This window comes from Aulonocara sp. 'chitande type north' Nkhata Bay, linkage group LG9, assembly GCF_057382095.1.
Source record: "Aulonocara sp. 'chitande type north' Nkhata Bay isolate Kocher_YH1m ecotype deep benthic linkage group LG9, A_spYH_male_GT1.1, whole genome shotgun sequence".
Classification (NCBI taxonomy): Eukaryota; Metazoa; Chordata; class Actinopteri; order Cichliformes; family Cichlidae; genus Aulonocara; species Aulonocara sp. 'chitande type north' Nkhata Bay.
The window spans coordinates 21913625-21925697 of record NC_141352.1 but is presented as its reverse complement, the minus strand read 5'-3'; the positions used below and the strand labels follow the sequence as shown (position 1 = coordinate 21925697).

The 12073-nt window shown below is 43.6% G+C and overlaps 1 protein-coding gene across 1 annotated transcript; it reads right to left on the bottom strand.

Annotated features, from left to right (window-relative positions):
- Positions 1–773: 773 nt before the first annotated feature.
- LOC147322132 (uncharacterized) lies at positions 774–11706 on the bottom strand. The gene is made up of 4 exons (XM_086306521.1): positions 11539–11706; positions 8871–9525; positions 8317–8473; positions 774–7905 (listed from the first exon to the last, which is right to left on the bottom strand). The coding sequence occupies exons 2-4, from the start codon at positions 9513–9515 to the stop codon at positions 1469–1471; spliced, it is 7239 nt and encodes a 2412-aa protein (XP_086162647.1). The 5' UTR covers positions 9516–9525; positions 11539–11706; the 3' UTR covers positions 774–1468.
- Between the last annotated feature and the right edge of the window lie 367 nt (positions 11707–12073).

Sequence of the window (12073 nt, the reverse complement as noted above, 5' to 3'; positions counted from 1 at the left end):
TCAGCGATGTCAGCGAGTGTGGATGTCCCTAATGTGGTCATCTCAGGCACAGAAGCCCCACCCACTTGCTGTTCAAACATAAAGTTTAAGGAGGTACAGACCGTGATCTGAGCTTAGTATAAGATAAACAAGGATTATTTTCAATAGTGAATCATGCAAAGCTACTATACTAAGATTGAAAATAAATATACGTAGCTGTAAATCAGCATACTAGGTCTGCTTTAATTGCCCGTGACCCTGTTTTTTTTTATGAGTAATGCCATCTAGTGATCATCGTCCTGGTGCATCTGTGTTCGGTGATAGTCGAAGGATTTTTACCCTTCTTTGCTTTGATGTAAAAATCAACTTCAGCAGAAAAGATAGTCTTAAATCGTCTCAAATTGTGGGAAATGTCTGGCTGCCGTGTTTTCTCTTTGTAGTTGCACATGTAAACACTCCCCTCTTAGCGCATTCCTAGACGCTCCTGTCACAACACGGGCCAGCTCGATGGCAACTTCTGAGAAACAAAACAGCCTTAGAACAACACAAATGCTTCCTCAAACAGAGTGAGAAAACAGAGGTCTCCGCTCCTCTTCAGAAATCTGCTGATGCTAATCAGCAAGAGAAAACAAGCGAGCTGAGCTTCTTGAGGTGTCTGTAACACGACGCCCACCTCGGCCTTTACACTTTTACTCACCAAAAAAGGCTAATCTCCAAGACATTAATCACCCAGGATCTATAAAAATAATCTGGACTGAGTTTAGTGTAAAAGAAGTGAAAAATAGAAGACGAACATTTGGAAACACATACTTTTAATTCTTAAATGTCAATTTTAAAAGACAGAAACATCACAGCTGCCACATCGTAAACCATAACACAGTTTGTCCTAATGATAGAAACCAGGTTATTGCAAATATGCATTAAGCTATGGATACTAAGCGAAAACCAGGAAAGGTCCTATTTACACTGTAGTCAACTGATACAATATGTATAGTACAGAATTTGAGTTCCAGGCCACAAACTGACCTGTTCACTCTGCGGGGTTGCCTGACATCTGCTTGGGACTTAAAGTGTTTAGAGTTTTAAAACGAGATTACAGTAATGCTCTGAGTGCTTGTTTTGATAGGCAACCTATAGGGTGAGAAGAGCTGCTCTGGAGTGTAAAATGGCAAATATACACTTGATGTATCAAACTGTTTTTTCTGTGTACTGAACAAGCAATATAAAAAGACAAGTCGAAGCACAAGGTCTTGTTACACACGGGCAAATGCAAGGGTTGAAAACGGTTAATCCGCTAGCTTGTGCATCTGTGACGCATTGTTACACACTTGGCATTGGCTCAAAAGACTTGACATATGATAGTGTATTATGCCAAAGCTATGGCAACAGCAAAAAAGTAGGCACCAAAGAAAATATTTCTCACTGTGGCCTAATAATGAACACTTGTTTCGTCCATATTCTGTGATTATGTGAAAAAAAGCTGCCCCTTTTACAGTAAAGGACAATGCTGTCCACAAAAATTGTACAGTACATCTAATACGTCCTGCTCCGGGAGCCTTCTATTAACGACACCCTGAGCTTTTCCAGGCTGCACCACCACTACAACTTCGCCTTCAGGTTGAGGCTCCATCATTGGGTGCACTTTGTTGTCCATCATCTTAAAGTCAGCAGGCAGCATGCCGTTCCTCTCGGCCCACGTCTTGGTGTCTTCTGAGCTGTCCTTTTCCTCTGTGATGCTGTCGTCATATGCGCTGCTTTTGCTCACCGTGCTCAGCTCGTCCTGATATATGTCCGACTCGCTGCCGTGGGGCAAAGAAAAGTAGGTGCACTTCCCGGAAAGCAGTTTGGTCTTGTCTTCTTCTGGTTCAGGTTTTGTGGCGAACAGAGAATAGGGACTTTTCTCCTCTGTGTCCTCAAACGCTCCTTTGCCTTCAGGAGTGTTTGTAAAAGATTTGTTGATTCCAATTGGATCTGAAACAGACTTTCGGATGAGGGTGTTGTCTCTAAGCAGCCAGCGTCCGTTATCAATGGGAATGCTGTCGCCGGGCCCGACCTGTGCATTAAAAGCGATGCATCTCGTCGCTTCGCTTAAGGTGTCGAGGGCATTTGTGGAGTAGAAGTATGAGACCTCAGACATTGCTTTGGATCGGGCTGTGTGGAAGGAAGCGAGGATGCCCGACTGTCCATTTTTCTCCTGCTTTGGCTCAGATGGGGGCCTTTCACTTGCTTCCTCAGCAGTATTAGCATCCTTCTTGCCGTAAAGCCTTTCGATTGTCCTCCTCACGAAGCCTTTAGTGATGGATTTCCGCGCCGAATCATCTTCCCCACTCGACAGTTCGCTTGAAGTCTGAGATTGATATCCACCACTGACGGAGGTCTCGGCTCTTAGCTCAGCCAGCTCTGATGTGTGAGGAATTGGGAAACGAGTTTGCTGGATGTTGGTGGCGCTCCTGGCTAAGAACATCTCCCTGATGGATCTGACCCTGCTGCCTTCGGGCTCGGTGGTTATAACGCCACTGGAGTCGTAGCTGAAGGATAATGACGACTGGGGAGCTGATCGGGTGCAGAGAGTCACCTGAGATGTGGGTGATTCACAGGGTGAATCCTCGTCGCCTGAGTCCTGAGGGGCCTCTTTTTGCGAGTAAAATCTGACTGCAGAACTTTTTGTTGTGCTTTTTCTTTTCTCTGCATCAGCAACTCGCTTTTCTAGAAGAATTACTCTCTCTGCAACTGACTGAGAAATCATTTCTTCAGACTGGACCTTCTCCACAGACTTTTCAGAGGTAGTGCCTTCAGACTGTGTTGCCAGTGCAGGAGCTGCTTGGTCGGTTACAGTTTCTCCTTTATATCTGTCCACATGAGCTTTTTCCTCCTCTGAGCTGGACTCTTTTTCATAGTAACTTAACTCTTCAATTGAGCTGGTGATTTTTTCCTCTTGGACCTTCGGCTCCTCTTCATCTGCGTGCTCTTCAAAGCTGTTGTGATCGTTCCCGCTATCATCGTCTGCATTAAACCCACAACTCTCTTTTTCTAAAGTCTGATTTTCTATTAAATTGCTATCCGTGCTCTCACTGTTTGTCCTGTCATAAATATATGTCTCCTCAATGTAAGGGTCCTCATCTTCTGAGCTAACCTTGTCTTCATTTGGCTCTTCAATCAAAGCTGTTAAAGACGATGAAGCTCTTTTCTTTTGCTCGCGATCATCTGGAAGGTCACAAAGCTGTTTCGCCTCCATGTCCTCCTGCTCTTCCTCAGTGCTTTCTTCAACAATAACTTGCAGCTTCTTGCTATCAACCTCTGGCTGCTCTTCCTCTGAAGATGGCTCATCCATGTCTGAGTTTCCGGTGCTTTCATCCGTCAGTCCCATGCTGTATGTTTGGCTCGGGTGTTCCTTCTCAGAGCTGGGCTGACACACAGGGGCAGACGAGTCACCTTTGCTCATCTCGGTACACGTGACCTTTGTCCGATTTTCTCTGTCTTGGCTGGTTATGCTTTTCTCCTCTCTTACATTTAGTTCCACGTATTGGCTGGGGCTTGGTAGCTTGCTATCTTCCTCTTCAGAGGGACTTTCAGGTTTGGACAGGTCTTCACCCTCGATACTCTCGTGTTTGAGCTCCTCACATGAAGTTTCCGACTCGTCCCCTGAGCTCTTCAGCTCACCTGCATCTGAACTGATCACACTTTGCTTACAACTCCCTCTTTCTGCTAATTCTTTACTGGCACTTGAGTTCTTTTTCTGCCCTTCATCATCTGCACCTGAGTCCTTCTTGAAATTTTTCTTACTCCCGACTTCTACTTTGATGATATTCTCCCTTGATGTGTCCTGACATGACTGCAAGTCCTCCTTGTTCTCTTGTAGCATCGATGCTTTACTGTGAAGCCACTTTTCTTCAGTAACAGTAGGGTTAGCTGGTGGATCATTGTCTTTAGTGGTTGGGATTGTCGGTTTGTCCTTTGCTTCCTCTGCCATCAGGTGAGATTTGTCTGCTCCAGATTGTTGTGTTTGCTTAATGATGGACCTTACATCCACATCCACTTTATCATCTGGTGTGGAATCCAAAACAGTGGCGGCTTTCTCTTTGAAGAAATGATCAGCAATTTCTTTACTGCTATCTTTAGGTGACGACTCTGTAATGTCAGATTCACTTTTTGGACTTAATGAAAGAGAAGCCAGTTCCTCCTTCAGCTTCTCCGGTACATCGAGGTTATCCATGATCTCGTCAATAATGTTTTCTTCAGCGACACGCTCTTGTTCGGGGTTCTCTCCAGTTAGGAGTTCTGCCTCTGAACCATTTGGCGTTGAGCTGCGGCTTTTGCATTTGTCACTGAGTTCCTGAAAGCCCTTCCAGCTCTGCAGGAGCTGCTTTGAGGCCGTTTTTTGCAAATTTGACAAACTCGTCTGTAATCTGTGGGAATCCTCGATTCCGGCAATTTCTCTGAGCGAATCGATCATTTTTAAAGCCTCCGCACAGCTGACGCTGTTTGCGTTCAGCTCATTCCTATTCAAGTTTGTAAGCCCTTCCTGGAGGGTCATGACAGCCAAGAAAGCGAGGAGAGCTTTAGATGAGGAGCCAAACGTAGACGCTACGTGGGAGGAGAAGTCTGGCAAGCTGTTGGACTTTTCCAGACAGGATGGACGTTTGTTTTGAGTCATCTGTCTTATTGACTTGATTGAGTAGCAAATCTTTTCAAGGACTGGTTTCATGCTTGGCTGCTTTGCAGTGTTTGATGGCTTTATTATTTGCATGTTTGTCACAGGGTTCTCTTGATCTGCTGCTTCACCTTCTGTCTCGTTCTTTTCAATACACTGGTCCGCTTCCAGTGGCATGAAAGTGACAGAGGTCAGCATTTTATCCAGTTCGGCTTTTGAATTTAGTGACTGTGGTGTCTGGTGATTTTTTCTTAGGATTGATGTTGTCGTTTGTCTTATAGTTGTTTGCTCTGATGGGTTGTCAGAGGAGAGATCTTTGGAGAGCAACTTTCTACCTGACTTGTGTTTGACAGGCGGCGACGCCATGTTCAGAGACTGGGAATATGGAGAGAGTCTCTTTTGCAGTTTTGGTTTATTAGTCTGCTTTCTCTCAGTGGAGGGGCTGCCATCTGAAGCTGCATGTTTTTGTGGTCTGATGTTTGGAGACAGAGTTTTATCCACGGGGCGGTTTTCGAACTTCCTCTCTGGAGATGGGCTGGTTTTTGCTTTTGCTTTTTTCACCAGGATCTTAGGTGTTGATGTCTCTTTTTGAGTTTCTTTACTCATTTCTCTCACTTTAAATGGGGTATTACTTGGCACTGATGCATCATTTGATGAGATACTGGGCGATGACAGCCTCTCATCAGATGTTAAACTAGATGGGGACACAGAATTACCACACGACGGGCAGCTCGTCAGACCTGACCAGTGTGCCGGTTCTAGTTGGGCTTCGATTGATCGCTGCGATGGTGTTGAACAGATGCCATCACCTCCCACAGTGTTGTTCTCAGTAAATGATGTGGTCTTCTCTGGAGTGGCCTCACTGCTTAAAGCATATTTATCAACAGAAGCCTTTCTCACTGACATTTTCCTTTCAAGAGACAGATTACTGACCAAAGGGGCCCTTTTAATAGAGGGTGTTCTTGAGAGCAATGCTGTTGTGTCATCTTTAAATGACGTAGGACTGATGGGTAATGGATTATTATCTGTCCCTTCACTGCTCACTGATGAGAGCCTGTATAATGGGCTGCTGTTCACTAATAACGCATCTTCCGTGCAGTATTCAGTGTTTGATAGCTCTGTGCTTTCAGCAGGAGGAGGTGGCGGTGGTAGCTCCATTGAAAGCGTATTAAGTGGCGTTGCTTTTTGGAACGAGATCCGGACTGAGCTTGATTTATTTTCCACTTCACTGTCTAACAGTGTTTCTGTTGAGATCTTATCACTTGGTGGCACAGGATGGTTTATTTCTTCTTTTTGGGATTCGTTCTTCTGGTTTCCTGTGTTTTTTGTGCTTGGAGAATGATGAAGTTGCTGCCTGGCTGTAGCTTTCTCGACGGGTGGACTCGATTTGTTTTCAAAAGACTGGACTCTAAGTTTGACAGATGTTGCCAGTGAACTCTCTGGTGGAGGTTCTGAAGTTTGACACATTTGTATTTCCGAACACTTTACATCTTCTGCCACATCGATCAGGTCATGCTTATTTTTAGGCTCTTTATACTTGCCATTTTCTGCTTCCAGTTTTTGACGTTCCTCATGCAGGTGAGACGGGTGGTTGAGGTGGGCTTTCTGCAGCCAGCTTTCTACATATTCATTTGTAACAGCGCTGGAGGTGTTAAAAGCAGGCAACACGCTTCCATTAATATCATCGGGCTCGTTTTCGCTCCTTTTCTCCACATGCATCGATGTCTGCCGTGTTAGTATTCCCCGTATCTGGCTGACTTCATTGGGAGAAACATTCATCTGGCTTGTATCAAAAGAAACTCTCTCTATGGATTTTTTTAATACTGATTGCACATTTGAATCTTTGTCCGTGCTTCTTGTTGTCTCATCTGACACTTCTGAGCTCTTTGCTGTAACACCTCTGTCCCTGTTTTGTGCTGGTCTCTTTTTAAGGTTTTTCGATGACTTCATTTTGTTTCCATAAATCCTCCTAATGTATCCGGCACTGGAGAAAGCTTTTACTTTTTTATGTGCTTCCGTTGCCTCTGCAGTATTCTGTTTTAGTCTTTTTCGTGGTGTTGCGAGCCTCTGAACCACCTTGGGCTTTGAGGATGCCCTCTTATCCATGCTGGCGCCTTTTTGATGGGTCTTTGTTTGGATTTTTCTGGGATTTTGGAACTGCTGCTGTCTATTTTTTCCTCCACCATTGTGCTGCAACTTTACTGACATACTTTCACTCTTCCAGATACTAATGGACTCGGATGCAGTTGACGGTCTGCAGAGTTCTGATTCAAATTTATTATTCGATGACATCTGCCCTGTTTCTGAAGTAGGTGGCCTTCCAACAGTCGTAGTAGTGTGTGCACAAACATTTGCAAGGAAATTGTCCTGGCATGTTTGCTGTTCATATATGTGCATGACTGTGTCAGTCACCTCCTCTCCGCTGGATTCACTCTGCACGATCTCACTCATTTCTGCAGATTTAAATCCAGAAACATTTTTACTGTTGACATCAACAGAGCTGAGTCTTCTTGGTTTGGGCACCGGTCTAGTGCTGCTCTGCTTGGCCATGCAATACTGCTCTGTCATTGTTCCATTTCCTGTCTGCTCACTGTAGGAATAAGAGCCAATAGTTCCTTGCTGAATCCCATCTTCTGTAACTGATATGATACTCTCCACAGAGGCTTGCTTTTTGCTAATTTTCTTGTATCCTGGTGTTGGAGCTCTCCCAGAGGACAATGCATCTGAGTGGTTTTTGACGATCTCCTCTTCCTTACCGCTCTCACTTAAAGCTCCATTACCGAGCGATGGTGGATCATCGTCATTGTTGTCTTGAGTTTTGTCCTTGTTCCACTTGGTGTCGACAGTGGCAGCAAGACTCTGTAAATCCAGTGAGTTTGATTTAGGCGAGCAGATGTCCAGCTCTGCCTCAGTCTCTGGTAAAGAGCTCGCATTATGCTGGCTGGTCACGCTTGAGCGTGTCAGGGTGGTGGTCCAGTGGATGGCTTCCTCTTCCTTAATTGTCAACCTCACCTTCATCTCCACCGTCATGCTGCCGTCCTGATTCACCTGGAAGGACTTCTCAATATTGTCGTCGCTGGGCAGCATGTAGTCCTGCCCTTCAGCTTCATTGCCATCTGTCTCTGCTACAGACTCCAGGATGCGATTTGACTCCAACTCAACAGAGTTTGTGGGGTTGCTGCGTATATCACAGGAACTCTCTGCGATGGTGTTGTGGATCTGATGAACGATGTACCTCTCAGATGACGAGGAAAAATTCCTTGACTTCTTTTTACCTTTTCAAGGAGTCAGGCAAAAAAAAAAAGAGTCGAAATATCCAAGGATTGAAGACGAGAGGACACCCGAGAAGCATGAAGGGAGAAGGGAAAGAGCAAAAGGAAAATTAGAAAGATGATATGAGTGCTGCTCATCAAGCAGACTAGCCAGCCAACCCAGTGACTGTGTATGTAGGTCATCTACAGTATTATGTACATAGCGTTGCCTCAGCACTTCTCCAAACTTTATCCCATGAGGCCAGGTAGATTACTCCAGACGCACTGATTACGTCATATGAAAAGAGGTCTGCTGAACTGACGCTACTCTTCGAATCGTGCCTGCAATGTATTCTCCTCATGTAAATACGATAATTTAGTCTTAAAAACCTTTAAAAAATTAATTAAAAAATGTTTATTGGAATATAAACTTACGATTCAAAGCCTTTTGCCTCTTGAGACTCATTTGCTTGGTACGCCGCCATGTTGGAGATGGAGATTTCTGTGCACTGTAGTTTGCAGGCCTGAATGGCTCCCTGCCCACAGCTACCACAGTTCCAGAGCACAATATCAAGCCTGGAACACCGTCAACCTGCAGCAGACAAGAGATAAAGAAGTTAGTCCTTTCAAATAATCTTGATTTTAATAACACAAATTGCATGCATAACTAGAAAAAAGTATTATTTTCTAATTATTATTTGTGAATCACCCTCAGGTTCTGATTGTATTAGCTCCTTGACCTAAAGCCTTACAGTGCAGTATCCCAGAAGGCCTTTCTGGGTATTAGGGTGAGTGGCCAAAGAAGCTTAACACTTTCTCTCCTCATGCGACAGGTATTTTATGCCAAGGTTAAATCAGTCTCTTATGGGAAGTGTAATCTATTCAACAATGATACTAATTTGTTTCCAATTAGAGGAAATGTTTTGTGAATATTCATTAATTCTTAAATCCTTTTTCTATGTGTTGCACTGACAGAGGAGAACACTCACACGTCTGCCATCAGGAGTGTGTAATTTCACCACATGGAACTGCATGAGCTCTGAGATATATTCCAGGATAGCCTCGTAACTTGGAGAAGTCTTCTTGTGAAGCACCACAGTGTGTTTTACAGAGGGGTCCCCATTGCGGAAAACCAGTAGGCTCTTGGGTGTGCGAATAAGCACTGGCTCCTGTTTGTGGATGCTCTGGCCTGGGAAAAACCGACCCTGCTGAATAGTCCGACGGTGAGAGCTAACCGGTCTGGTGTGGTACCAGGGTGGCAGCTTCTTCCTGGCCAGTGCCAGATTGATGGGCTTTACCTTACGGCTATCGGAGCAAATGTAGGATTTCCCATCCTTAAGTTCATCCAAAGATTTGACTGCATGAATCCCCCGAGGAGTGGTGATGTTCCTCACCCCAAACGGCAGGGGCACCTTCTTGGAGAGACTGTCCAAGAGTGCATCAAAGGTCTTAAAGGTGCGGTTGTTGATGACAAGGCGCAAACCATTGAACTGAGGATCTCCGCTCTTGTAGAAACAGACCCTCTTTGATAAGACAGGGTCAATGACGCTTGGGTGGCGTGAGGTGGCAAAAGTTTGCCCACTCCCCGATGACTGGTCAGGGAGGGCGTTCCGAAGTCCTGCCTCATTCATCATCGCTGATTGGCTGTGAGAGGAGAGAAAGAGAGGAACAGAAGTTCAGCAAGAACAACGGATTTTCCTTTACTGTTGTGTTTGACTGGTTTTGATTGTTGCCTTTTGGTACAAAAAGCTCCTCTAGTGTTGAGTTATTGCTCAGAAGCAGCCCAAATTTACTACACATGAAATATGAAAATATGAAACACCTTAGATTTTGATGTTGGCAGAGTGTGACTGGAATTCTTCCCTTGGCTCTCCCCGCTCAGAGTTTCTATATAAAGTCCATGTATGTTGAACATCCATTGGACTCTTTAAAGTGGTTTCTGTGGTGTCAAACACTGCACTGCTGCTGTTTCTGAGATAGACATAAGGTATTCATTTTGCTGGTGCTGTGACACACTTGCCATAGTCATACAGCAACAATGTCGATATATGAAAGCAGGATTGGCTGCGGGGATATAACTGCCAGCCAACAGGATGCTGGTCTTTGTTTTTGCATTTAATTAATTTTCACTTGTTTTGTTGGTTTCTTTTTTTTTGTGCTTGCTGTTTCTTTAGGTTTTGGGACCAGAACTACTTGGTTAAGTTAGACCTCAGTCACACAGACCTCAAGACCCACATTGACCCCCTGACAATCTACGGTGCTAGACAAAAATATGTATTTAGTGAGTGGTTGGTGAAAAATTGTCCCAGTTGCTGGCAGTTTGAATGGAAGACACTGACTTGTCTGCAAACGCTCTTAGTCTCTGAGCTAATCAGATTATAACTCTTTGCAACCAGTTTCATGACACCCAGCAACCACTTGCCAACTGGTTTTCCCTCGTAGCCAGTGATTACTGGAGGGACACCGAGTGTTCTCTAAGCCTATGTGAAAAAAGGGTTTCCTGAATTGATTTCCCACTTACTGCCATGAACTCTGTCTACAACTCACAACCATTTGGTGAATACACATTTTCTCCTCCTGACCAGAGGTTACCAGATGGTCTCCAACTGGTCTCTAGGCCTGTGTGACTGTTTGCAGTCAGAGTTAATATACAATCAATTACAAAGTTAACCCTGCACATTAAAAAATGACACCATTAAGTACCCATGACTCCAATACGTCCTGAACACACATCTAAATGTGCCCCACTGTAGTTTCCTGCTGATGTGTCAAAAGCATCTTCGCGCAAACAAACAACACTCGGTCTTCTTTGTGAATCAACTTCATATGTCTTTTTTTCTTTTCATTGAATTAACCATTTCCAGTTATTTATATCAGATGTACATTAAATTAACATTTAAGTATATTAATAATTATTCTTCCTCTAATTTTGGGAGCTATTGTTCGTTGACAATCAAATGCTTTTTGTCCATTTAGACAGGTTTTCTCGTACTTTGCGAACACCTACTTGACCTTTTTCTTCTCCGAATCTTAAATACAGCTATCCTGCATTCAGGGTGTATTTTATAAAGCTGCTTCATGAATTTGTATTAAAGATGACTGTACCTCGTGGGATTTTTGCAACGACACAAACAACTTAACACCATGTTCGAGGCAAACAGCTGAATGACGTCTTCTGAGCATATGTTGTTTACTTTGCTCAACTGCTGCCATCAGGTAACATGATCTAACTTTTGGGAAACCAGCCAGTTGCGTGGCGTCTGCTTCTGATTACCTGGCTTAGCGGCGCATAAGTGACAGAAATATTTCACAATAAATTCCCTCTTACCAGTTTTACTTTGAGCATATACGTAAACATGCCACAGTTACATGTAATGTTCAAGTTTCCTTTTTAAAAAATTTACGGTGCCATTTAAGCTATTTAATTTATTATTGATAGTAAAGTTAGTTGGAGCAGACTATAAATAGATTTTTAAAAAAGCATTTTCAGAATGGACAAAGTATATATATGCTATCGGTACATAATCTGTTAGGATTTTTATGGTGTTACAAACACTACAAGTATAAACACACTACACCTGAGTAAGTAAATAGGTTAAACAATAGCTCAGTAAGTAAAAACAAATAAACAATTGTATGATTTCAGTGGGAACTCACCTTCTTTGGAATCACAAAAGTCCCAAATGTTTTTAAGAGGATCCATGAAATGTTATTCCGTGCTCTACATTGTGACTGCTGTTCAACTGACTGCACAGTAACAGTGTATTTCGGGAGACTCCATCATAGTTAATTTGCTTAATCTTTGCTCAGAGTTAATCTGCGCTGCAGGTGCAGGTGCAGCGCTCGAAAATCCTCTCCAGAAAGGTGTGTCACAGAGAAACGTGGGGGTGTCACAACAGGTTAAAGAAGTAGTCAGAAAGATCTCAGGTTTATTAACTATGTGTTTTAAGTTGAAATGTAATTACACGTCATGCATGTGCGTCTTCACCTGGGAAAATTTTGCAAGCGGCTGAAGAAAATCTGAAAAACTTTGGTTTTCCCCACCACCATTTCAACATTCAGAGTGTTTGTACTCATATTTGAAGTTGAATTATGAGGTTAGACAGGTTAAAATGTTTGGTTTTCTTCACAAGTGGCAACAGATGGTCCACTGATGTCCACAATATTTGTGCAGGGTTGTAATCTCATTGAA